General features: G+C 45.4%; 1 protein-coding gene across 2 annotated transcripts in view; it reads right to left on the bottom strand.

Annotated features, from left to right (window-relative positions):
- The window catches only part of Ddah1 (dimethylarginine dimethylaminohydrolase 1), a 124,756-nt gene that overhangs the window by 10,334 nt on the left and 86,518 nt on the right, over positions 1 to 27,904 (bottom strand). For both annotated transcript variants that reach the window (XM_040751644.1, XM_040751645.1), the window contains exons 2-4: positions 23,604 to 23,703; positions 18,782 to 18,855; positions 17,762 to 17,881 (exon numbers count right to left, since the gene is read on the bottom strand). In XM_040751644.1, coding sequence (XP_040607578.1) covers positions 17,762 to 17,881; positions 18,782 to 18,855; positions 23,604 to 23,703 — 294 coding nt within the window. The remainder of the gene's footprint in view (positions 1 to 17,761; positions 17,882 to 18,781; positions 18,856 to 23,603; positions 23,704 to 27,904) is intronic.

Genomic DNA, 27,904 nt, shown 5'->3' on the forward strand with positions numbered 1-27,904 from the left:
AGCCCCTCAGCCAGAGTCAAGAGTTTCTTCCTCACCCCTGCTGGAATGTTGACTGTCTTGATCTCCTACAGGCAACCACAGCTACGTGCCCCGCCCCCTGCCATGTGCAGAAGCCAGCATTCCTTAGCGCTCCTCCCGACCCTCCTCACATTCTTTATGCTCCCACTCGGCAGTGCTCCCTGAGCCTGGTGGAGGGGTGACATCCATGTCTCTTATTTGTGGCACACTCAAAACTTCCGGACTCTCTGCTTTAACTGCTGTCCACTGTGAGGGGAAGCTTCTCTGGTCTGGCCAGGGCAGAAACCATCAGCTCCTCTCTGCCCCGATGGGCTCCAACAAATAACTCACAGAAAGCAAGGGTTTGATTTGGCTCATGGCTTAAGGGATCAGTCAAGCAAGGCACAGAAGGCAAGGAAGACCTCTGCCTCTGTGTTCAGAGTCATCAGCAGAGGGACATGGGGGCCCCTGTGTTCAGAGTCATCAGCAGAGGGACAGGGGGCTGAAGCTTAGCCCTTTCCCCTCTGCGCAGTTTGAGATCTGGTCCTATAGGATGCTGCCACCCACATCCAGGGCAGGTCTTACCCGCTCTGTTAAATCTTTCTGGGAACACTCTCATCAGCTCATCCAGAAGTATGTTTCCATGGTGATTCTAAATCCTACCAGGTTGACAAGATTAGCTATCCTAGTAACCTAAATCCCACCACCAGTGATTAATTCTTTTGAGTTTTGGAGGCAGCTGAACTTTAGGCATCACTGGTTGGGAAGAATGGAAAACATTCAACTTCTACTTATTGGTGTATCTACTCTCTTTCTCTTCTCAATTTTTTTCTCACAGCAACCCTGTGTGTGGGGTGACATAATCTCTGTCCTTATGTGAACGTAAGCCAAGGTGGGGAGAAATTCAGTAGTATGTCCGACGTCATTCACTCCTTTAGACAGGCAATCCAGTTTTCAAGCCTGGATGCTATGTGTCTTCGAATGCCTACCTTCATTCTGACATACCAAACTACCATCTAGTCACCTGATAGATTAGACTCGCAGTATTCACTGGCAGTCTGTGGTGGAATACATTTTACTGTAGAATTTCCTTGACATTTGTATATTTGTAGAAATTTGTGTGAAAATATGTTCTATACAGAGAGTCTGATATTTGAAGCCATCTGAGTTTGTGTCTGGGCTTGTATGGTTTGGTTTCTTTTGACCTAATTTTTTTTTTTAGGGAAGAAGGAGTTGGTGAAGGGCGTTATGATCTCTAGAGCAGAGGAGAGCAGGTTCAAGGGGAAACATGGCAGACAGCCACACCCTATTCGCAATGGCACCCTGGATCAATCTGGCCACTGTGACACCTCACAGGCAGTCCAGCGCGTCTGCCAGTGAAAGGCTGGCCTGGAGATTAGAGTTCATGCACACAGAACTCCTAATTTTTTTTTATGGATCAGAATAAAGAAAATCATCAATGGGATTCCCAAATCAATCAGTGTAACTACTCTTGATCCCAGGCAGCTGGGAAAAGATCCAAGGTACTTAACTTAGCCCCTTCGGAAGTACTGCACTGAAAATTAGGGGAAACTTCTGCTGATGTGTTGTGTTATACATTGTTATACGGGTGCACATGCGGTTTACAAGAAACACTAAATGCTCAATGCTCTTCACTGGACATTTCATTCTGGGATTGATTCTCATAGATCCTTGTGTTGAACTTACAGAGGGAAGTGACAGATCAGTGTGGTCCCTACACAGATGATGGTCAACAGCTCTGTTTATGCTAATGAGTAATACTAGTGAAACAAAGGAAATTTATTGGAATTTTCTTTGGGATGATGAATTTCACAATCGTTTTGGATACTGGAAGAGCATTTCGTCATTTTTTCCCTCCATGGAATGGCTAAACACATAACACATTTTTAAGTTTTCCTACCCCCTTTGGATGGGGGTCTTGCTATGTGACAGAGAGGCCTTACACTTCCTAATAGGTACTGCGGGCATATACCACCATCTCTGGATTAACACACTCTTAAACTCAACCTGCATTACTGAGATTTACTCCATGGTTTCTGTGTAGACCAAACGGTTTCTAAGTGAAAGCTTTAACACCACCTGGGGTCATGTAATTGAATGTGGTATGGTCACTTATATTTGGCAATAGTAAAAGGTTTCTAAAAGCCCAGCAGCTAAACGTTGATTCAAAAGTCAAATGTATGATGAATCCAAGGTTTCTAGCAATGCCTGCCCATGTTGTCTTGCATGACTTCGTTTTAAAGCCTTGAATTTGAACAGAGACACGTGAGCTCTGCACTGTAAATGCTGTCACACCATGCACTGCCAATGATGGCTGCATGACACACCTCAGATCTGAGGTGACTGTGTGCTGTAAACTGCAGGACCTTTACTCTGCAACATTTTCTGCTCTTACAGAAACACAAAAGGTTTAGTTATGGAAAACAATGATAGTTACCACTATGCTGCATGTAAGTACTGAATTGTTTGCCTTTGGATTGCATTGCGTTAGACAAATGGGCACACCCGTCTCGTCAGAGTGCAAAATGGCTTTGACCTTTTATTAGTCCATCAACCCTTTTATTATATATCCATCCTTAGGAACTTTTAATTTTTGTTTCAAGACTGATTACCAGCAACTGTATAACTTGTGTAAGAATTTCTCAGGGGGAAGAGTCATGAGAAGGAAAGCTCAGGAGCCCTGGCCTACGTGATCTATAAGACACATCAGACCCTGATTCTCAGTGCTTGCTGATTCCTGTGGAACAAATGTCCCCACTGACTTACCCACATGACATCACTGTTACCCACAGAGATAACAGGCACAGATAACCCCAAGAACACAGCAAAATACAGTAATGGAACCAGGAAGTTAGAAGTCTAGAGTACTTATTACCTTTGTTTTAATATAATTTGTTTAATTCTAAGTATATAACATATAATTTTAAAAATGTGTGTGCTTGTCTGCATGTATGCTTGTGTAGCATGTGTGTGCCTGGGGTCTGTGAAGGCCAGAAAAGGGCACCTGATCCCCTTGGGATTGGAGTTATGGGCAGTTGTGAGCTGCCATTCAGATGCTGGGAATTGAACCGGGGTCCTCCCGAAGAGCAACCAGATCTCCTAACCATGGGTGAACCATTTCTAAAAACCTTTCTTTTTTTTGAGACAGTGCTGACATATATAGACCCGGTTGACCTTCAGCTTAGAATCCTCTTGGTCCACCTTTCACAGTCTGGGATTCCAAATGCGTACCACACCCAGCCACAAAATTAATAGTTAACAACAGTTACCTTGTAAAAATCTCCTAAATTTTACAGTGAGCTCCAAGAGGCCAGTAGGAGCTCCTACCGCAAACAGCCACATAAGACTTGGTTTCTGATGTTACTGTGAGAGGCCTACCGTGGAGGGCTACTATACATTGATGTTACTGTGAGAGGCCTACCGTGGAGGGCTACTATACATTGATGTTACTGTGAGAGGCCTACCGTGGAGGGCTACTATACATTGATGTTACTGTGAGAGGCCTACCGTGGAGGGCTACTATACATTGATGTTACTGTGAGTGGCCTACCGTGGAGGGCTACTATACATTGATGTTACTGTGAGTGGCCTACCGTGGAGGGCTACTATACATTGATGTTACTGTAAGTGGCCTATACATTGATGCTAGTGCAATATATAAGCTGATTTCAAATTTTTATCAAACCATAACAAATTTAGCCTTGAAATCTGGTTTACAGAGATTTTGCTTCGCACATAGACTTATTTCAGGACTAACGTTCAATCAGCTTAAGAAATGCACAGATGGGATGAGGTGGTATAGTTACTGGAAGACAGGAAGATAAACCAGATTCGTGAAACCGGAGCCAATACTCCTTGCAGCTCTCAAACATACGAGATTTGCTGACGTGGAGTGGCCGGATGCTTGAAGCCCGACTGCGCTATGGCTGACAACGGAGCGAGAGCCCTGGGTGCCGTCTTTAGCTTGGCTCCCACCTCCTTCACGCCACCTCCCCTGTATTTCTTCTTGCTGTTTTGCTAGGCTTTATGCATTTTTATAACCATTTTTGTACATGGGGTGAAGGAGGACTATATAATTTCAGACAGGTCTTTAAGTCATGCTTTTTAAATTATGAAACTATAATTTTTTTATCTAGTAGATTTTTGGATATATATAGATATATTTATATTTATTAATTATATATATATAGAGAGAGCCTCAAACTCAAAATCCTCCTGCCTCAGCTTTCCCAGTGCTGGGAAGATAGGTGTGAGATACTAGTTGAGTCCCCAAAGCTATTGTAAAGAAGACATTTAATTTTCTGTTGGTGTGTGTGTGTGTGTGTGTGTGTGTGTGTGTGTGTGTGTGTGTGTGTGTGTGTTCACATGTGAGAGGGCACTACAGAGGCCAGAAGGTGTCAGATCCCCTGGAGCTGGAGTTAAGGTGGCTGTAAAGCTGCTTGCTATGGGAGCTGAATTCAGGTCCTGTGTGACAGAAGTGCCTTCATGGCTGAGCCATCCCCCCCCTTCCTATACTTTTGAATAATATTCTTGAATGTTTTCTCTATTACCTTATGTGTACAGTGGTTATGTACCGGCTTGTTCAGTGCATGCCAGTCACAGCCTCTGGTGCCTTCCCCGCCACCCTACAGCAACTGAAAATCTCTCTACATGTTGCCAAGTAGCTCACTGAGCTAGATTCTCAGCCCCTAATATTTCGGTTGAAACCTTCTGAGGTGCTGGGAAATGTAGATTTTATTCTAAGTGACAATGTACTTATTTGAAACTCAAGGTTTAATTAATGAGATGGAAGGATAGAACGGACGCTTAAGAAGAGTAGCTATGATGAACTGATTTAGTGAGTAACGCTTTCCACCTGTGTGTGTGCGTGTGCGTGTGTGTGCGTGACTGTGTATGACTGTGTTAATGGGTATGTGTAAGTGCATACGTGTGTGCGTTGGACATTGAACCCAGGGTCTCCTCGCACATTCAAAGCCTACGCTTTACCAGTGAGCTACACCCTCAGCCTTCCACTGCAAACGTTTTGACCTTTGCCTCGTTACTGACAGCTCTGGGGAGGCCCTTCACACAGGGCTCTGCAGCCGTCCCTGATGTGCAGGGGGGGGCACTCCATCTGCATTTGTTAAAGGTGAAATAAAGCATGCTTTTCAGCAGCACGCTTGAGCATTTTGACAACTTCCTCCTCCGTCTCCTGCTGCAGCCCCCGTAAGACACTCACTCAGAGCTTAGCCTCTAGCGAGGAGCGTGGCAGGGCCTCCAGCTGGCACCTGCACCACACGCAGCATTAGCCTTTTGTGTAACCACGCTGGTTAGGGACTCTCTGACTTTAGCCGGCTCTGGGTGCTTTCTAGAAACCCTCCTCAAATCCTCCCTGGCAAATTTCAGGGATGGGGCCAGCCTCCTTCTTCAAAGACCTATTTGGGGTGCCTTCCTCCCTGTATTACTCGTGTGGGTAACAGGGCAGCTGTCTGCTTTCAGGTTGCAGGACTGGAAAGGAAGGCAGACTTTCCTTAAAGCAAGGGTCTGTCTCCATGCCTGATGAAGACAAGCGAAAGAAGAACTCCCTGCAGACTCGCGCTGCCAACCCAGAGAAGGGCGCTGGACGGAAGATAGCACTTCCCATTAAAAAGAAAAAAGCAGGACATTTGAGAGGAAAGACAGCACTTCATAGCCCTTTCCGTCCCTTTAATCTGGGAAGCGCAGGAACATGGCTAAGAATGGAATCGTGTGAGGGCGATTCTGAGGGCTTGTAAGAAAACTCCAAGAAAACAAGAGAAGAGTCTTGTGAGCTCGGTTTCTTCAAAAACACGGAATTGTTCTTGGAACGTGTGTTCCTGCTCCTTCCAGGTGTAGCAGACAGGAGTGAGTTTACTTCAGATTACTCACTGCAACCGGCCATTGTTATCTGCCTGCCTGTCATGTACAGCTCACCCTTGTGCTTGGACACTTCACTCCTGTGACTTCTCTTAACCCCCCCCCCCCCAACAGTATAAAGTGTCTGATGCTCTGAATAAAGCTGGCTACAGCATGAGACTTTAGTCCACTTCTCCTATGGGTGCCATTGTCCCAGGTCTCTGCCAGCTAGAGTAGTAAATGGGAACAGCAATGCCAGGGTTGCTTATCCCTTCATACTTGCCTAGAGAGACATTTCTCTAGAGCAGTGATTCTTAACCTGTGGGTCATGACCCCTTTGTAGGCTGCACATCAGATATCCTGAATATCAGATCTTTACATTACGATTCGTAACAGCAGCAAATTTGCAGTTAGAAGCCATAATTCTATCTACGGCTCGGGGTCACCACTTCATGAGGAGATGCATCGACGCGTCGCAGCATTACGGAGGTTGAGGACGAGTCCTCTAGAGTAAAACTTTACTCAGTATGGTATCTCTCCTTGGCTTCAGATGGTGTTTTCTGCTCAAACATGTCACAATTTACTGTAGTAATGCTTTTCCCTTCCTACCCTCAAATGCTCAAGCCAGGAAGTGGTGTCTGGTGAATCCCGGACACAGCCAGTGTTGCTGAGAGCAGGGTGTATAGATTAACCTGCCTCAGAGCTCCCAAATCCTGCCAAATCAGGACTTCTCATGGTGAGCCCCAGGAATGTGGAGTGCAATTTAAACATGTGCTGTCTGTAGCTCTTGTGTTCTTGGCATTTGAGGACCTCTCACAGATTATTCACATTAGAGTAGCATTATCTTTACACGTAGAAGGTATTATTGCTGACCTACATTGAGCTCTTACCACTTGCTAGGGTGTGGATAAAAACAAATGACTGGAAAAACACAACAAAGTTATAATTCCTTCATTTAGTTCTCATTCATTTCATTCTGATTCATTCTGATCTCTGTAACCGTGAGTTACATAGTTGCCTGTGGGTGCATACATGGTCACAGCTTTGAACTTGGTCCTACTGCATGAAGTGATAAAGGGGGACGGCTACTGGGACCTGTCTCCAAAGCCATCTCTTAGATCCTGAGAGGATGCTGTGAGGGATACAGGGATCCAACACAGTACAACCACCCGTGGTCCATAACAGAAAACTTGAAAGATTGCCGGACACACATGGCATTTTGAAAGAGAAATAATAAGTGATTCCTGAGATTGGGGACTATCACTGGAGTGTTTTGCGGCAGGGAGTTCTCCACCGGGACTGGAGAAGAGTTCACAGTCTCAGCACTACCTCTGATTTAGTGTCTGGATGTTACCACATACTTAATAATGTTCAGCCAAGTAGAAGGGCACCCATCAACCCCAGAGGCATTTAACACATGTGACTTCCTGAGAGGATCAGTAACCCAAAACTCAGCCATCCTCCTTCCAACTCAACTGACACATTTCCTAATCCCTTCGACACCAGAGGTGCTGGCGGCTGGCATGGCCAGAGGATCACTGAACACGGGGTCACAGGGGCCACACTGTGATGGACAAGTTTCCCCAAGAGACAGGCAAACATGGTGGTCACAGGGGCCACACAGTGATGGACAAGTTTAGTCCATGACACAGGCACCATCCTTTTATTTATTTTTTTAATCTTTTGACAAATCAATTAGGCCAAGAAAACAAAAACCTGGAGGCTGGTAGAGGTATAAGATATGCAACACATTTTTTTTTTTTTGGGATGGGCTCTGACTATGGGTAAATACAAACTTAAGGAAAGAAGAGAGTGAGGGCTGACAGAGACTCCACAGTTGGACCAGTGCTGACCCCAGCTGCTGCCAACGGAAAGTGAACTGGAAGCCAGTCCCGCCAGTGTCTTACGGGCTCAGACACAGGCTGTCCTCCAGACATGTCTCAGGGCTGCTCAGTTCCCAAAACACGAATCTAGGTCAACGAAACACGGCAACATCCTTTGCCCAGTGATTTCTGACGGTTTGCTCCACTGGAGAAGATGGGGACCATCTCAGAGGCACTGGGAAGGTTTGAAGTCTTTTCTAACCCCCCCATGGCTACCCGGTTCTGGAGGTCTCCATGGGCCATCTTGCTCAGCACTGCGCTCTCCTTCAGAGGCCCTGAGCCATGAGTTTCCAGGCCTCCTCTACCTGGCCTGGCCTTCAGGGCTGCTCTGCCCATCCTCACACTGTCTTCTCTCTCATCTAACTACTTCTATGAGTAGCAGTCACTATGTCAGTTGAGTCAGCACAGCACAGCATCCTCTGAAAGACCACACTCTGAGTTCGCCCTCCTCCTAAAAACGCACAGGGCCTGCTGGTGCACGCCCGTAACCCCAGCATTCAGGGTGCTGAGGGCCCAAGGTGGGCAGCCTGTGCTGAAGACTGAGATCCTGTCTCAAATGACCTAACAGAGACAGAGAAAAGAGACACAGAGACATACATACGTACATACATACAAACAGACAGACAGACAGACAGACAGACACACACACACACAGATAAAAGACACACAGAGATATACATACGTACATACATACATATATACAAACAGACAGACAGACAGACACACACACAGATAAAAGATACACACACACACACACACACACACACACACACACACACACACAATTTTGTGGCTCTCCACAGACTGCAGATAAGAAAAACCTCAATGCCTGTGGCCTAGAGGGACAGTACCACATTAGTTGAGGCAGTAGGACTCCTTTGAAAGAATCCTTTCTGGTTGCTTTATAATCATGTGTGTCTATTTATTTATTTATTTATTTATTTATTTATTTATTTATTTATTTATGTAGTTGCACTCTCACATTTAATGGCAGTCACCTTGACTGCTACCATGGAGTTCCCAGCAGGAAAGAATGATGTTCTCATTTCTTAGCGAGGCTGATTCAACTTTTTTTTTTCCAAGAATAGACTGAGGACAGGACATAGGGTCACATGGGGAGAGTTAGAAGCACAGCCAGGGTGACAATCTGTGGATTTAGAGTCTAGATTCTCTGCTCTGCCCTCAGAGCTGGTTTGACTCTGGGTAATCATGCCACTTTAGTAAAATCAACATGGGGTCAGTTTTCAAATTCTTCTCTCCCATCAGAGAGGCTTGAGACTTACTCCTGAAAAAACCTTTATACATCAAGCTTGGGCCCTGCTGTTAGGTGGTGGTGGTGTGTGTGTGTGAGAGTGAGAGAGAGAGGATGTATGTGTTTCTATGTGAGTGTCTCTGTGTGTATGTGTGTGTTTGTGTCTCTATGTGAGTGTGTATGTATGTGTGTGTGTGTGTGTGTGTCTGTGTGAGTGTGTGTTTGTTGGGGAGTTGCACAGAAATATAGAAGTATGAGTCACAGGCAAGCTTCCTGTTCTCAGAAAATGATAACATTTGTCGCGTTCTGGTAAAATGCAGTATTTTAAGAAGGCACTTCAGCACCTCAAATGGACTGAAAGCTGGAATCTAAACGATTACCCAATAGGCATTATGTTCCAAGTTCAGGCCATGCTGGATTTTAGGCAGCAATTAAGGTTAGGATTTCTAGACTACCATAGCTTTAGTTTGAGGCTTTCTCTACTTGGCACCCATGTTACCTAGGAACTGGTTTCTTCAGTGGCTCTTTATCTCTTTATTTGGGATTCTCAGGAAGTTGCTAATACCCTTGAATCAACTTGGTCTCCTGGGGAGGCTGGGGTGGCTCCTAGAATCTTTACCCTCAGAACATTCTGATCAAAGTAATATTTCCAGAAAGACCCTTAGATGATTTTAAGCCACGTCGTCTCTCACTGGGAACTGCTAATTTGAGGTAACTTTCTGACTTTTACTTTTGTGACCTTAGATTTCAAAGCCCCATGTGAGGGCATGTGCCTGACCACTGAGAGACGTCTGAATCCCCCTGCAGTACCGCATGGAGTCAGTGCCGTGCTTTTGATGTTGCAGTGTATAATGGACACGCTGAACAGTACTTTAGACATAATTTCCTCCCTTCTTCCCCCTCTGTCATTTTCTTGAAAGTCCAGAAGAAAACAAATGTGTGCATCATTATTCCCTTTCCCCCACTTGGCCAATTTTTTCTTCTCCTGCCTTGGCTGTTTTGATCTCGCGGCTTCAAATTATTTATTGTCTTATCATTCCAAAGCATTTTATTTGGCCACCCCAGCCTCGCTGGCACTTGGCACTGGGAATACTGTCAGATGAGCTAACTGCTGCCAAGAAGCACACATAGCTGGTTCAGCTGTTTGTTTAGGGTTTCGGTTTCTTCATACAGGCTTGGTAGACTAAAAGATACCACTGCTTTGTGAGTCTGATGAATATACCTGGAACAGATAACAGGACCGCATGGAATCGCAGTCGGACAGTATGCCTTTTACAAAAGTGCTTCTAAGCGGAGAGGCTGGTGGCTACCCTCATCATTCTCTGGGACAAGCACAAAGACAGTGTCTTAATTTTTCCATTTCAATCACTCTGCTAATACTAGTGAGTTTTCACTTGTCCGTTGGCTTTGGTATTGTTGCAGTGGCATTAAAGGAAATTCCAGACAGTGAAAAAACATGTAAGATCCAAACACATTTAGGGTTTTTCCATCTTAATTTTTTTTTATGTGGCCATCTATAAAATGACATGGACATTTTTGGACATAAAAAGTCAAAACAAGAGGAAACATGGTCTGAGTGAACTGTATTACATAGTTAGTCATTCGAAGAAAAACAAGCTCTGTGCAATTAAAATGAGCTGCAAAGTACCCCTTGTCTTCATTCTAGGAATCTTACATATGCATTCAGCTATTTCAGGAAGTAGACCAGAAGCCTAAAAGACGTTCCCATTGAAATGCGCCCAGAGCTTTTATTAAATTTCAAGTCTACTGGAATTCCATTTACTGTACTCCAGCTCATTTACATGTCAAAGATATGAAAAATGGAGTGGGGCTCTTATAATTCTTCCTACTTTTAAAGCAATCATTTATTATGACACAAGAGAACAGAATTTTTGTTTCTATGCTTTTGAACACAGGGTCTCACTATGGTTGACCTTAAATCTGAGATCCAAGGATGTATTTCCAAACCTTGCTAAGAAAGGAATTATCAATAGGAAGTTAGGAAGGAAGGGAGGAAGGAAGGAATGAAGGAAGGAAGGAAGGAAGGAAGGAAGGAAGGGAAAGTTTGAGTGTCCAAAGGAGAAGACCACTGCTCTCTAGCTCAGAGTAAGGGAGCTAAGAACATTGCTTGCGCTGCCTGGCCAGCAGATGGCAGAGCCCTCCAACAGGCCAGTCTTGTATTTGTTTAGGTTGGGTCAGCAATTTCACCAACTAATTTTCAGAGAGTTTTATCTAAGAGCCATGCAGTAGTTTGAATAAGAATGTCTCCCATAGGCTCAGGTATTTAAACACTTGGTCTCCAGTTGGTGGCACAGCTGGCAGAGGTTTGGGAGGCGCCACCTGGCTGGAGGAAGAACGCCAGCTTTGAGAGTGGAAACCTCTAGCTACTTGCAGCTCCTCTCTCTACTTCATGCTTGCAGTTCAAGATGCAAGGTCTCAGCTCCCTGCTCTAGTGGTCATGCCTGCCACTTGTGCCCATGCCTTCCTGACCAGATGGACCCTTATCTCTCTGGAACTGTAACCCCAAATGATCCATTTCTTCCATTAGTTGTCTTGGCTGCGGTGCTTTATACAGCAACAGAAAAGTAACTAATACAGGTCACCACTTTTCCCGCCCCCGCACCCCCCCCACTCTATTTTCTCCCTCTCCACAATCTCTCTCTTCCCCTCTACTCTCTATCTTTCCCTTCCTTCCCCTTCAGGCTCTCTCTCCTTCCCTCCACACTCTCCTCTCCTCTCCCCTCCTCTCCTCTCTCCCCTTCCATTCTCTCTCTTCTTTTCCACTCTCTCTCTCTAAAATTTCCTTCCGTCTCTTTCCTTTGTCCTCTTACTTTTCTCCTCTGACTGGAGGACTGAATGCTACCAAGGAGATTAAATTAGAATTATTGCAAGTGTCTCCAGAGGGTGGTTATTAGAAACTGTCCTCCTGTGACAGATAGCATGTAATTAATCCAGGCTTGTGGAGAGGAAGGTGATTGATTTTAGATGGAACTAAAAAGAGAACAGGGTAAGAGATGGCACAAAATTAATTTGTATGCCTTCTTTTATTAAAAAGCAACAAGCTCGTCTGTGAGAAAGGCGGGGGATCATGTGGGGGGGGATGAAGTAGGGGTGTGGGGGTGGGCCTAGGTAAGCCTGCAAGTTAATCATGGTCCACTTCCAACAGCAGGTGCATTTTCATAACACACACTGAGAAACTGACTTCTCACTTGAGCCCCCAAGAAGGCTTTATTAGTTACTTTTCTTGCAGCTCTATGGTGAAATGCTTGACAAAAGCAACTGTGAAGGAGGATTTTGGCTCAGGGTTGGGAGGAAGGCACGTTGGAGTTTACGGTGGTGGGAACTTGTGGCTAGGACCCCTCTCATCTTGGCAGGGCAGCAGCCCAGAGGGTAAGCCGACAGAGAGGAGGCTGAAAACTTCAAGCTCCTACCTCACCACAGCCCAATCCTTCTAAGCTAGGCACTATCTCCCAACGCTTCTGCAACCTCCAATAATAGCACCATGAGCTAACAACCAAGTGTTCAGACCTGTGGAGAGACACATTCAACCTCTACCATTAACTAAACGTAGGGCGGAAGCCTGGCACCTCTGATGTCCTTTTGTGTCTGTGTCCTTTGAGGTCCATGCTTACCCTACAGGTCGGCATGGGAATCACTCGCCCTCCTAAGGCTGAAGGCACAGATGATCAATCGTTGTCCCAACCTTGCAGTCACCTTGAATTGCAACAGGAGAAACACCTCACCGTACAGACCACCCCTCAGGTGAGGGGCAACTATCCAGGAAGATGGGCTGCACCCCGGAATGGCAGTAACTACCTCCCAAGGACCCCATCACTCAACAAGCCCCCACTTAGACCAACACTGCCTACGACCTTCAGATCAAGGCAGCTGACTTCATGTGCTGCTTGTCCCCCGCCCCCATCCTTCCTCTGGTTAAGCCTTCCATAAGTCCCCCATACATGGGCTTGCGGTCACTGGCTCCCTAGGAAGATACTCCTCCAATCAGGACAGAATGTTGATGGGTGCCCCGTTGTGCAAGTAACCGCTATGCTGTACAACGGCCATGTCCAGAAGACAGCGCTTTTCCACACTGTTCTACAATTAGAGTTCTTTCACGAACAGTTGAGCAAGTGCTTTATGTAAACTTTGGTTACTTTACCAGAAAACCTAGATTTTTTTTTCTAATCATGTAAATTGGATACAAACATAATAGTCCTCATAAATAAGATTGAACACTCTCAACCCAGAGACACCTGGAACTTTAGCAACATCACCTCCTACTGGGAAAGGAGTCCGGTGAGCCCACCCGCACAGCCACATTCTTTACTAACAATAGTATGTGTAACTCCCTTGTTTGTGTGCCCCCTTCCAGCATACGGACTTGTTTGTGCTCAGTGACCTTTCTCTATACAGGACCTCAAGCAGACCAACAACCAGGGTTTGGGTTGTTTTCTTTCTTCCTTTTTTGGGTTTTTGAGACAGGGTTTCTCTGTGTAACCTTGGCTGTCATGGAACTAGATCTGTAGCCCAGGCTGGCTTCCTTTACAGAGATATATCTATCTGCCTCTGCCTCTGCCTCCTGAGTGCTGGGATTAAAGGTGTGTGCCACCGACCGCCTGGAGCAGTAGTTTCTTTGATGATCTTGAGATCATTTGAGGGTTTTCAACATCTCCCCAGGTTTATGAGCTTCCTTGGGAGTATGTCAGTGTCACTGTGGGCATACCCCAGTGATTCTGAGAGAACTAGAGTAATTCAAGAAGATAGACAGTACACAGTGGATTTATACATTTGGTTCCTACTGCCTCCCAGGACTGGAAGCAGTCCAAGAGGACCCCCAAGATGTAGTTACAACACCTAGGATGACATGTGATAACCCTAAGCCAGCAAGGCTCTTCCGACACCCAACACTAGAGAACAGGGCCTTCCGGACTAACGTGTCACTGTGGACTGTGGGCTCCTGGATATGTGTCCCTGACTTCTGTGTGAATGAGCTTCCAGCCATGTGAGCTGCTTGACGGCTGCCCCTTCTAGTATTTGGATCTTTTGCTGGAGGAGAAGCTCAGGCTTAAAATCAAGTTGCCTCTAGTCTCAGTGAATCTAATGGGTTATTAAAGAATATAGGCTCCAGGCACTGCTTGGTCACCAGGAAATCAAATGGACATCTTTTCTAACAGTAAGGATAGGTATGAATTACAATTTACAAAGATGGCTTTCTGGGCCAATAACAAGCTACTCTTTGGACAGAGTGCCTTTCCAGTACTGTTACCTTCTCTGCAGTGATCAAAGCTGGAGACATTATCAACTGGTTTCATCTTACCCAAGTTAAGCTACAGCAAGAAGAGGTTAATTAAAACTGAGATCTTAGTTTCACCACAACCTAGATTATATGATGACCATATACATAAGAACCTAGGTTACATGATGTCCATATACATAACCTAGATTATATGATGACCGCATACATAAGCACCCACTTCTTAGCCAAGAATGGATAGGAAACCATGGCAAAATGTTTCGAATACAGTAATACTATTGATTCACAACTCCCTGGGGTCTCAGATTTAAACACATGTGTGAAAAGGGGGCTTCAGATTCGGAAGGAAACATATCAGAGAGGTAAGATGGATAAGGAAAGTTTTTGGTGTATGCAGTCACCTCTGCTGAATGATTCTCCCTTTAAAGAAATGCCAAAGGGGCGGTGGCTTCCCCACCCAGACAGTAACAGAGCTAGCTAGGTTGGTGAGGAAAACAGTATTTGGAACCAAATTCACAGCTTCCCTGAAACCAGTCAAATTCTGGGTACCGGCAATGGCAAGTGAGTACACACACCCACATAAACATATGTAAATGCCTGGAGGGAGGAGAGGCTAGGGAGATCCAACGTCTGGTGAAAAAGATAACTAGAAAAGTTTTGCCAATAGAAAGAGAATGGCCACTGAGTAGGGTAGGAGCTATGGTTTGATTCTGGGCTGTCTCCCCAAAGGCTCGTGTGTCAGCGGCTTGAAGACCAGCCTGTGGCACTGATGGGAAGAGGCGGAACTCTTAGGATGTGGCACCCAGTGGGAGTGGGTTCTGTCACTCTAAGACAGTGCTTTTGTGGGAGATCCTGAGTCCTCAGCCCCCTCTGCCCCTCCCGCCCCCACTTCCTCCCCACCGGCATCAGGTTAGTGGCTGTGTTGCCCCGAGCGCTCCTCTCCATGGTATTGGCTTGCCATAGGTCAAGTGACCATGGACAGAAGTCACTAAACCCATTTAATCCTTTTAAGTTGATTTATCTCAGGCCATCTGTCACAGCACGAGCAGGCTGATGAACACAGTAGGGAATCAAGGAGGGAGATTGAAGATCCAGAAGACTACAGCCTGGAGGCATAAGACTCTACTCTAAATGTTCATTCCATCCAGTCTATTTCCACCCATCAGGCGGGGAGCGCCACACCCACACTGCTTCTGCTTCTGTAAATGACACGCGTGCTCCTGTGTCTTGTCACGCTCGTCCTTATCAGGGTGCCTATCTCCATGTCAGCCCTTGGACTTACACAGGAGCCAAGCTGTTTTCGGGTAAAGGAGCACCTCAGGTCACCTAAACGTGACGTCACTGACCACCTCCTTCTGACCCGAGGCCACGCCCTGTGGGTAAGCTCGTTATTCTCCCACCGAGTTTGTCATGCTCTCGCTACAGAGGGAAAGGATATTTTTTTGATGTTGGGAACACGACAGGCGGGCATTCGCCTGCTCCACAGGCCCATGGTTTAGGCAGCACATGTGCCAGTGGAAAAATGATCCCCAAAGAGCGCCCTTGGAGCTTGAGGGCTTTTTATAGCTTCTGTTACAGAAGGTTTCAGGTGGAGAATGGCCACCATTGCTCATATACAGCTGAGCTCAGCAGGAAGGCCTAGGAAGTCTCTCTAGAATGTTCTAAGAGGTGCCACCTTGCAGAACTTGTCAATGAAGGGAAACGGGACACACACCAAGACATACTTGGGCACTGGGGTGTGAACCACTGTTTGGTTGATGGATTTTGCCAGCTTATCAGTGCTCCTCTTTTCTGGCTGCAGTGGGGATGACTGGAAAGAAGATTCCTGACTCAGCATCCCTGAAGGAATGATCTTTCTTCTCAGAGATGGACAGGTACTCACACGCCTCACATGACAACTCTCTCGCCCTCATGTGTAAACTACAACATCTGTAGATCCCACCTGCTCCATCCAGAGGCGCGGGGCAAGCTGATCACACCTCACGGCCTCACTTGGTTCAGTGTCGAAATATACTGTGTCCCCACCTGGAGTACTCCCTCACGGAACCCTGCCCCGGCAAATGCTATTATTTTTGACAGACTTCTAGTCCCTTTTCCCCAGAGGGCCTCCTCTGATTAGCTACTAGGGAGCTCTGTGCTTTGCTCTGACCTCTGAGCAGCAATTAGAAACTTTTCATGCAGCTAGCCGTATCATGTCACCTCTCCCTGTGTTGTGTCCGTTTCTCCAGACAGAGCCGGCACCTGCCGAGACAGTGATCAGCACGCAGCTGGAATTCAGGACGAGTCTTCTCAGAAGGGCTATTCTATGTTTTTCCCTACTTTGGTTCAAGCCAGCTTAAGTTCCCTTTCCCTGAGAATCGACTCCAAACACATGCAGACCAACTCAGCTGTCATGGACAGATAACCACAGTTACTCCCCAAGGAGAAATACCACCTTCCCTGGTCCCCTGGATGGCACCATTCATCAAATGCTTTCGTTCGAGACGTTATCTGCCCTGCACACAGAAAGCTGCCATAGTTTCCCAGATGAAGCTAAAGAAAAGGCATGCTCTACATACGGAGACCAGAGAAAACCATTCTAATACAATCAAATCCAGCAGATAATTCAACGACAGCTGTTAAAAGCCGAGGTACAGCTAGGGAAAAAGACCGAAAGAGTGGCAAATACCACAGAGGGGAAACTGCTCAAGGCAATCATCGCTTCCTCGTGAGGCTGTGCCTGGGTTAGCTGAGGGAGAGGGCGACAGACACACAGCAGCAAAGCAATCCATGGCGTACACGGGCAGGCGGGTCACCCTCGCTCTCTCTGCTTGAGGAGTCTCTGGGTTTTGGTTCATGGATGAGCTATGCATGTTGACATGAAGGACCACCTCAGAGGAAGGGGCTGCTCTTCTAGATCACTTAGGGCCAGCCTTGTGGCCTCAGCAAGGCACTCTAGTTTAGCAGCTCAGAGGAGATAAAGCCACCTCACCCTTCACCAGGAACATATTCAGGGTCCGTAAAGGGCCAGACAGGAAGGAACTCACAGGAGAGTAAACTGGGTCTCTACCCTTCCAGAGCCTGCAGATTATCTCCCAGGGCAAAGCTACAGACTAGAGAAGCATTATCGAGGGGAAACCATGGCCACAGTGGAAAGCCCTCTTCATCCACCCTAGATCTAGCTCCGGGACTCAGAAAGTCACAGCATTCCAGGGCTTTCCGAGAAATGGAGGACGTTTCCTGTGCTGAAGTTTACCGTTGGAAATAAGAGCAGAGAAGGCAAGATTTCTAGGTTCTTCAGAGTCAGAACTTTCTAGAAGGTTATTATGCAGTACTATAGGCACAACAAAAGGATAAGAATATTGTAACAAGTCCTTAATCTACCAACTCCCCAGGGTGTAAAACCACGGATTTGGTGTTTACCATTCAGAAACCTGGCCACAGAAGGAAGCCTGGTGTGCCTGGTGTCTAGCCTGTGGCCAGGCAAAGCCCGCTGCACCTAGAAGCACATTTTGTGTTTACCTTGAGGGCCTTCTGCGCAGGTTCACTGGACCCTATTGCAATCAGGTTGGGCCCAGCCATGCTGCAGAAACTCTTCAGATGCAGAGTATCGGCCACAGGGACTGTGGAGACGGCGTAGTCCTACACAGACAGACAGAAAGACGAAAGGGTTGTTACTGCTGAGCAACTTCCAAGATGGATTAGAAACTGCCAGAATCACCCTTGCTCTCTTGAAGGCTGCCAGCCCCCTACCCACCCACCCTCTGGAAAAAAGGAACTACGAGTATGTCAAAAGTATGGTGGGTCTGACTTACAGGCATTGGTATTGCCAGTTAAACGAAGACTGCTTGTCAGAAGACAGCAGTTTCCTTCCAGAGTTTGACTGTCACAAGCTTTGCTAGTTCCTTTGCCTGCAGAGCAGGCTACTGGGGGGGGGGGGCTGTTTGAATCCCCTGTGGACACTGTGGGCCACTGGAACTTCACGTTCCCATAGGGAACAGCGATTCCAGAAGGGAGAGGTGTGTTCGCGCGTGCGTGCATGTGTGCATGTGTGTGTGTGTGTGTGTGTGTGTGTGTGTTTCCCTTACTAAGCATTCTTCCCACAGCTGTAAAGGGACCTGGAGGGAAGGCATGTGCAATACTTTGCAGTTTCCAGTACACAGTAAGCAGCCAGTAGAGGACAGCCCACATTCCAATCTGAAAATCACACACAGCATCAGGCATATCTGGGTCTCCAGGCTTTAATTTTTAAAAGCGATTCTGTCAGGGATGCGTGCTAGTGTTTGTATGATTGTGCCTTTGGAAAAGCCAGAAGGTGAACACACTAACTTTCTTGTTCCTGAGAGAGCTCAATGGATCCTAATTGTTGAGAAATTTGAATTTAATAGACTTTAAAACATCCAGCAAACGTACAAATACTAAGAATAACTTTTTAAAGCTGGTGAAATATAAACACAATTACGCATGACATATTGATTCAATGGTGCTATGAATATTTATTAAGCAATTACTTTGAGCCAGGCACAAACATCTTCCACTTACCTTAAAAGTATCAGCCAAGATTTCTGCACCTCGTTGATTTGTCCTTTTGGAAAGGCCCACAAAAAATTCTCGGCCTATAATAGATGTGAAGGAACATAATGAGTCAGTGGCCCTGAGGACGGTTTCTCCATCTATAATAACAACCTTAAAGGATCACAGAGTTCTCTTCTCCATTGGGAGAGTTACTCCTGTTCCCCTTCCAAAAAACTGACTAAGTGACTGTCCTTAGACAAGCCTTTCGGACTTAAGAGACAGAAATTAGCATGGCAGTTTCTGGGAGCTGGGAGAAGGGGTCAACGGGTATGGGGTAGTGGTTTCTAAATGGTGATGGGGTTTCAGCTTGGGAAGATGAAAAACGTCCCACAATGTCTGGTGGTGGCTGCCCAGATATATGAGGGGACTCGCTGCTTCTTTCCTGTGCCCTTAAGAAGGCTATAAATACACGACACAACCCCTGTACCTATGGCTCAGGGAATGTCTCAGACAGGCTGAAAGATTGTACGGGTCAGAGGAATAGGATGTCTGCTGGGAGCAGTGTTTTCTGGACACGGCAGGGATGCCGCACTCAACAATATGGTTCCAGGGAATCCAGCGCCCCCTTGTGGTCTCCACAGGTACTGGGCCTGCATGTGGTACACATTCAGACAAAACATACACATTTAAGTGATGATAATTCAGTAATTCTGGGAGGACTAGTGGGGAGGGAAAGGGTATGACCAAAATATATTGTATGGGAAAAACCCTACAAAATGTAAAAAGATAAATAAATAATCCAATTTCCTTTCTTTTCCACCTCATTCCCTTTTAAGAGGAGCCAGGCCTTTCCTCACCTCCTATGATCAGACTTGGCTGAGGTCTCCCTAACACCGTAGCATTCAGTTTTTCCTGTACTCTTTGTATTGTCAGTAAATTGATAGTTACATTTTCTCTTTTTCCAGAAAGGTCCACATAGCCATTATTCACAAAAATCATGTGACCACTGGTCACAAATATTTCAGTGAGGCGGGACTAGAATGACCAAGTGGGTTCAGCGACACTGCCTAATTCCTCCACTATGTTTTCCCACTAAGTTTCCACACAGTGGTTTCAGTTTCCACTAATCCCTGGGTACAGATCCACTTTTTAAATTAGAGATCTGCATATACATTTAGAACTCTAAGAAGAAAAAAACTGATTTGCTTGAAACATAATTCCTAAAGGAAACATGGGCTAAATGGCTTTCCCGTCTACAATTACAGTAGAGCTGGTAGTCTCCAAATCACATTAAAAATAAATCTATTATCATCTACTAGTGAGTCCATGATGAATCCTAACAGAAATTTAGGGGACATTTAGAACTAAATGGTATTGGAAATACTGATATCAAACAGAGGTCCTCCCTGGGTGTGGTAGAGCAAGCCTGTAATTCTAGTAGGGGCAGGAGGATTGGGAATTCAAGCTCATCATTAAGTATATAATGGATTTGAAGCTAGCTTGGACTACATGAGATCTTGTCTTAAGCAAACAAAGAAAAACCAGAAATAAAGAAAGAAAGGAAAAGTTAAAGTAGTTGAGAGAAATCTATACATTAGAGTAGTGTACATTTAAAAGTTGGCAAGATAAAATGTCAATTCACTATGCAAGGAAAAAGGAAGAGAGTATAAAGACATTTAAAAGAAAAAACAAAGAGAGAAAAGAAACACAAGAGAAAGGGTTGACAAAAACCAGTATTTAGTCCTTTGAAAAGATGGATAAAACTGGCAAACTTCTAGAGGCAGAGGAAACCAAGGGAGGCAGGCAAAGCATGGCAAATGATGGCTATGGAGTTTGAAGAGACATTAAGAATAATTTTATAGCCAACATTTTGATAACTGAGATAAAGGAGATAAAAATCAGAAAATGGGACTCGCCAACACAGACTCGGGAAAGCCTAAATAGTTATATAGTCATTAAAGTAACTGAATCGGGTTGAAATCTCCCCACCAACGAAGTGCCAGTGCCAGGAACTGTTTATGCATTTGTCCTGTAAAGCTGGAGGGATATGCAATATAAATAGCACTGATTGCAAAGAACAGAGAAATATGAAGCACCCCCCACACAATATTTTGAGAGTAATACAACAGTTTTACCAAAACCAGATGAGGAGAACAAGAAAGAAAAGGGATTGGCGTGTATTAGTAAACTAAATCCAACAAAGTATGAAAAAGTGAATAATGATGAGTTGACTTTTATCCCTGATATGCAAGGCCGACCAAGTATGAGAAAGCTGAGATGGAAAAGGAAAATCACATAATCATCACAGAGAATCAGGAAAGAGTTTATCCGAGAACCCAGAATTCAAGTGTTGGCCTTACAGAGTAGTTCTTATCCATGAGCCCAGAAGACACAGGGACAGACATAGCAGTGTTAATGGCAATAATGGATAAAATCCAAGAGGTCCCCACACTACAAACCATTAGTAAAATGAGTATTTGGTGGTATATTTATTTCCACAGAATAACGCTCAACATAGAAAACTATTATATTTACATCTGTCAATTTAGGTCAAAAGTAGAAAAATCACACAAGAATTTATATCGTGACCACTACAGCAATAGGAACTTACAAGAAATGCAACATTAAATACCATAAAACTTAGAAATACATATACCGAGACAAACTCCCAAGAAAGATCAGGAAATGATCTACAGACAGTAAAGCGAATGACTTCCTGAGGCTGGATGAGGGGACCATGGGGTTTCTGTGGTCCTTGGAGGATCCAGGGGTGGGCATGTGAAATCTATATTCCACAAAATAAATAAATAAGGGGCAAACCGATGCTATCTATCCAAGGGAAATGGGATGGAAACAATTTTTTCCCAGTGGCTGCTTTCGTGACTGACAGATTTCCCAGCAGGAAGTGGAATTGGAAAGTAGCTCTCCTCCTGTCCATTTCCTGATAAATTATTAATGAAGCGTCGAGTCATGGGAGGAAGGGGCAGAGAGCACACAGAAAATGCTACAGCATCTGTTAGTTACCTCATTCTGCCTGCTGTAAAAACTGAGGGGCTTTCACACTTAAAGATGGGAAAACTGTAAATCTTATGTTTTACCAAAGGAGAGATGGAGGGCGGACTGGGGGCCTACGGGGGTGCAAGTGTGGAGATCAGAGGAAACTTTGGGTGTTGGTCCTTAAACTAACCATCCTGCCTAAGGCGGGGTGTGTTGTTGACCGAGGTGCAAGTCAGGCCTGCCAGGCCCCACTCCCCTGCCTCACCGGAGACACGCTGGGACCACAGATGTGTGGAACTGGTCCTGGCTTTCTGTGGGTTCTGGGGGCTAGGGCTCAGGTCCTCACCCTGGAGTGGCAAGTGCTTCCATTCAAAGCCCCTTATCTCAGCTTTGAATAAAACAGCCCCTAAGACGTGAACTCAAGAAAGGCTCAGACGGTATCGAGGGCAAGGCTCCATGCTCAATGAGGCAAAGGTGGGGGCTCCACGCGCCTGGGGAAGAACTGTGACCAAAGGAAGAGACGCCTGATGTGTGTCCTGATGGGGTCAGCTCTGCACTGCAAGGAGGCGTGGCCCACACATCCGGTGCTCCGCAGAAGGCCGTTCTCTGGGAGGATACAGGCTGCTGCTCTGGTCTGTGAAAGAATGAAGGTGCTACCCACGAGAGGTGCGAGACCATCTGGGGGATCTCACTGGGAAGAGTCGGAGAGCGGCCGAGCTGGCTTGGGCACAACCGGAGCTACAAATGTACGGTCTGTTCCCTCATTCTGTGTTCTGAGGGTTCAAGGCACACGTAGCCGAAACTCCAGAGGCAGGGCCCTGGCCTGTGTCAGGCGACAGCGGCTGGTTGGCACGCAGCACAGCCTTCACCGGACGCTAGTCACAAAAGCCCCTGTGTGCATGCCACCGGCACAGGACACCAAGCAAGAAGAATTAAAATGTCACACAGTAAAGCTGCTCCCCCTTCTCCAGGAACATTCACTGAATCTAAATGTTAGTAATACGAGACATTGTCCGAACAACAAAGGGGGCTGTACTTTGGCTACATATGTGGGATTCATGAGCGAGACTCAGACTCACTCCCAAGAAGCCTGGGTTTCACTGGGTCATGCCAGGCTGCTTTCTCTAGTCCTTCAGGAACACTCTCTGTATTTGGACTACAATGGTGAAATCCTTTGACATTTAGGGGCAAACAAGATCGCACTAGAAATGAAAATTCTAGTAATTATCTTGCTCTTCAGTATAACCAGAATGAGTGTGAGGATGGTGATTTTACTTAATAACCCAGCATCATAAAGAAGTGGAAAGGATAACTGCTGTAGCTTTTGTTTCTTTAGTAGCCATCCAACATCAACTCTGGTCAGGTCAATAATAATGCCAGCATTTATATTTCACTGAGTTATGCTGGCACGCAGCCGAATCAATTTGCACAGAAATGTATTTGAATTCATCTTGCCATCTGGAAAGAAATTATTTGTAAATGATGTTAATTTTGAATTAAGAATCTTTTAAGTACAAACCTGGTATATGGTTACACAATGGAAATACTACGCAGCATATAAACCCAATTATAGAAAACATGATACATATCAAAATCTCCTTATAAGGAATAATCAGTTATGCACATGAATGTTCCCAGTAAAAAGGACCTGCTCTGCAAGGAAGCCTGAAATGTATGTGAACATTACACTGATTATCTCCAAATGGAAGGCCATTCTTTCTTCTTCACTGTGGTTTTCTGAAATTTTTAGACCACCGCGGTCAGTATTCATTAATTTGATAACTAAGAAACATGTTGATGAAACAAGCAAGTTTGAGCCAGGTGGGAGAACAGGAAATCAGTGTATGTGTACCTGTGAACAGGACATCACCACCGTCCAAGGTTGCATTCTCGTCTTTCATCTCTACTATGTTGAGCTGAAGTTTCTCCAAAGCCTCCTTCATCATATCAACCTGTTGAAAATAAAACAACTCACGTTAATACCGACCACTTCCTAATGTGAAAAACCAACTCTCCACACCTGAGCACCAAACCGCACTCCCAGATGTACGCACGCACACACACATGCATGAACACTCTCTCTCTCTCTCTCTCTCTCTCTCTCTCTCTCTCTCTCTCTCTCTCTCTCTCTCTCTCTCTCTCTCTCTCTCTCTCTCTCTCTCGTGGATATAAAAAGTGTATATTGTGTAGCTATACAGCAGAGAGCAGGATCAGTATTAATCATTTCTAAGAGGAGAAATTATTTGCTAGGAAGCACTTATTTGGAGTTGGGGGTGGTGGTGACTCATGCCTGCAGTTCTGGAACTTCAGAGGTTAACTTGGGAATACTGCTGTGAGTTCGAGGCCAGTCTGGCCTACAGAGCGATACAGTGCCTCAAACACAAAACGAAATCTGGTCAGTTTCCTTCTAGTGTAAGGCTGACCAGAACTCTAGCCTAAGAGGGTTAACTAGTTAGGGCACTGTTGGAGGCTGACCAGTCAGCATGCTGGTAAGTCAAGAAGACAGGAGACCCACCCAGTTGTCTTATCCCTGTGAGAAAATTTTAAGCCTAAGTAAGATGGTCAAAATCACACACACTGAGAGTAGTAACTGAAGGAACAGTGATGACTAGTAACTCGGCATTTTAGTCTAAAGGAAGGACAGTCATTAGTTGATTCGCAAGTCCTTTCTGGAATGCCATTTACCCAAGGCTTCTCAGTAAGTATAGCCTGTCCTGTGTAGCTGGAGACTTCTCTCTTGCCTGCCAGTTCCCAGATATCTACTCTGAGGCTTAATATTAATTATAATTGTTTGGTCTAAAAGCTCAGGCTTATTATTAACTAGCTCTTACAACTTAAATTAAGTCATTTATATTAATCTATGTATTTCCATGTGGCCATGGCTTACTGGTAATACTCCAGCATCTTACTCCTCCGGCAGCTACATGGCATCTCTGACTCTGCGCTCTTTCTCTCTGTTTCTGTTTGGATTTCCAGCATAGCTATATTTTATCTGGCTATTGGCCAAATCAGCTTCTTTATTAACAAATGGTAATAACACATTCACAGCATAGAGAGGGGCATCCCACATCAATCCTGTTGTTAAAATTTATATTCATGTGTTTTAAAAGCTTTAGTTCCCCAGAGGTCATTAATGAACTGTTGTGAAACCAAAGATATATTGGGAAATGAAGGTCAGGGACTCCCTGGGTCTACAGTTTATCTATCATGGAGATGCTCTGGGCGGCAACAGGAAATGTTACTATGGAGGCTTAATCTATTTTTACTTTTTAAAATTATTCTATTTTGAGATAGCATGTTACTAGGTAACTCACGTTGGCCTTGAACTCATGACCCTCATACTTCTGCCTCTGAGCAGTGGGATTACAGGTGTGTGCCCTCAGAAGCTTACAACTTAATCCCTCTGGTAGCTCAGCAAAAGGAATTTCAATTTTTCCTAAGGTTTCCGCAACCTTTAAAATGGTAAGCATCCATTGAGGAGACATGAGCAGGACTAAGAGAAAAACAAGCTCACATCACACTGGGCAGGCAGTCCTGCCAACATGCTGAGTACACAGTGCAGACTGTCAGTGAAGAGACATCACTACAGGCGGTGCTTCTAAACTAATAAAAATATGGAAACCCTTTGACAATACGGACATTCATGCATTCAAAACCATTTAAGAGGGAATAAAGAAAAGCAAACACATCATCTCATCCTCGTCCTGGAACTCATGCTCCATTTCCACACAACAGAGTGACTCAGAACAATAAAAATTATTTCCATGGACAAAATGGTCTTTAGACCGTAAATACTCCAGTGACTTCTTCTAACAGGAAGGTGAATTGTCATAGCGTACAAACAGGAGCAAAACAACATTTGCCACGACTTGGGAGACTCTGAACCTGGGCACTCACACACGTGTTTGCTCCCTATGGCAGCTTCAGTCTCTGTGGAAAATTCACTGAGTGTAACCAGAGAGGGCATGAGAACCAGGGCCCTGGTTTCCCTGTTTCTATTGCTGGTGCTGCTGCTTCTACCAGAACTCAGTGTTTCAACAACTGGGAATTGGGCAGTGACCCGGAATCCGCTTGGAAAAAGCTTATCTGTAACTACAGCACATCTCAACTCAGGAATTCTATTCCAACTCCTGCGAGTTAAAGGGCAGAAACAAGGTTCTCTCTCTGCACTCTGGTTTCTGAAACACTTCCTGATGTCTTTCAGGTCCTCTGTTGTTCAAAATTGAAGTTTTTATTTTCAAAAAGCAATCAGTCAGGATCATGTAATAAGACACATTTTTTTTTCTTCCTTTGAAAACTGAGTGCATGTGTTGAGTTAAGAAACTGTTGGACATTTATGGTGAGATAATTCTAAAGGGAAAAAAATTGTGGTTTCTTAAAAGTGAAACCAGGTATGCTGACATTACAGTAACTCTGGGTTTTGTGCAAGAGAAGTCCCCTTTAAAAAACGTCCCCTTGCTGTTTAACGCCAGTCTTTGGGATAGACACCGACATCCACATCTTAGTGTGGACGGCCGTGTATTACTTTCAGAGACCAATGCACGAGTAAGAGTTTGAGAAAATGCAAACGTGATGCCGACAGTTTTGAGAGGTTCAGGCTGTGCCGCATCGAGATGGGGATGCTAACCCCAGGGAGGTTTCCTCCAAAACAGAAAACCCAGCCCTGCAGGCTGTCCATTGAGAACCGAAGCCCTGCAGGCTGTCCACTGAGAACCGGATTCTGCTGGCACGGATTCCCAGGGAAGAGCACACAGTCACCTACAATAGGCTCGGCACTGTCCTGACACACAGCCTGGACCTAGAGCCATTCAGGCCGCGAGAACATTAAGTGTAACGACAAAAAGGGATCCAGCCATGAACCTTCGAAAATCTGCTTGTTGCCTGGTTACACAGACACGGCTAATATTGATTAATTTATGTTTAGGAGGGGGAGGAGGAAAAAGCAACCAACACCCCATTTTCCCCAGACACTAAATATGCAGTGGAACTCTAAAGTACTCAGAGAAGCCATCAGAACAAACGATTCTGCCTGCCAGCGCATGAGATCAGGAAAATCAGAAACCTTAGCTCATGATCCTACTCTACCCAAGACTGACAAGGGCTCTGAGTCACTAAGCCACCTCTCTTGTCTTGGTTAGCCTCAGTATGCTCATCTTTAAAATGGGTTTCTAGTCATGCTACCACCAACTTCTTAAGCTCTCCCTGACCCTAAACCCGCACCATAAATATCAGGCACAGCTTTTGATATCCTGGTGAAATACCAGTCTGTGTGTACTTGGTGAGAGACACTTGGGCTGCAAATTTGACCCATGAGCAAAAAAAGCTGTTGCTTTTCCTAAAATTCAGACAAGTTTCTGTGTTTTATGACCATGCGACAGATTCCATCTGGGTTCCCACAAAATAAAACACCAATCTTTTCCAGAGAGAGAGACAGAGAGAGAGAGACAGAGAGAGAGAGAGAGAGACAGACAGAGACAGAGAGAGACAGAGAGACAGAGACAGACAGACACATACACACAGAGACAGAGAGACACACACACACAGAGACAGACAGACAGACACATACACACAGAGACACAGAGAGACACACACACACAGAGACAGACAGACAGATACACACAGAGACACACACACACACACACACACAGAGAGAGAGAGACAGAGACAGACAGACACATACACACAGAGACAGAGAGAGACACACACACACAGAGACAGACAGACAGACAGACACATACACAGAGAGAGAGACACACACACACAGAGACAGACAGACAGATACACACAGAGAGACACACACACACACACACACACAGAGAGAGAGAGAGAGAGAGAGAGAGAGAGAGAGAGAGAGAGAGAGAGAGAGAGAGAGAACGAGTGCTCCATAATGAGGATGCCTTCACGTTAAAACCGTGCAGATTTTATTTCCTCATACCTCCAGGATAAGTCCCGTTTCTTTTCTTTTCCTTTTTAAACATTTATTTATTTTATTTCATGTACATTGGCATTTTGTCTGCATGTATGTCTGTGTAAGGGTGTCAGGTCCCCTGGAGCTGGAGTTACAGACAGTTGTGAGCTGCCATGTGGTTGCTGGGAGTTGAACCTGGGTCCTCTGGAAGAGCGGTCAGTGCTCTTAACCGCTGAGCCGCCTCT

This window comes from Mesocricetus auratus, unplaced genomic scaffold (assembly GCF_017639785.1).
Source record: "Mesocricetus auratus isolate SY011 unplaced genomic scaffold, BCM_Maur_2.0 Super-Scaffold_100009, whole genome shotgun sequence".
Taxonomy (NCBI): Eukaryota; Metazoa; Chordata; class Mammalia; order Rodentia; family Cricetidae; genus Mesocricetus; species Mesocricetus auratus.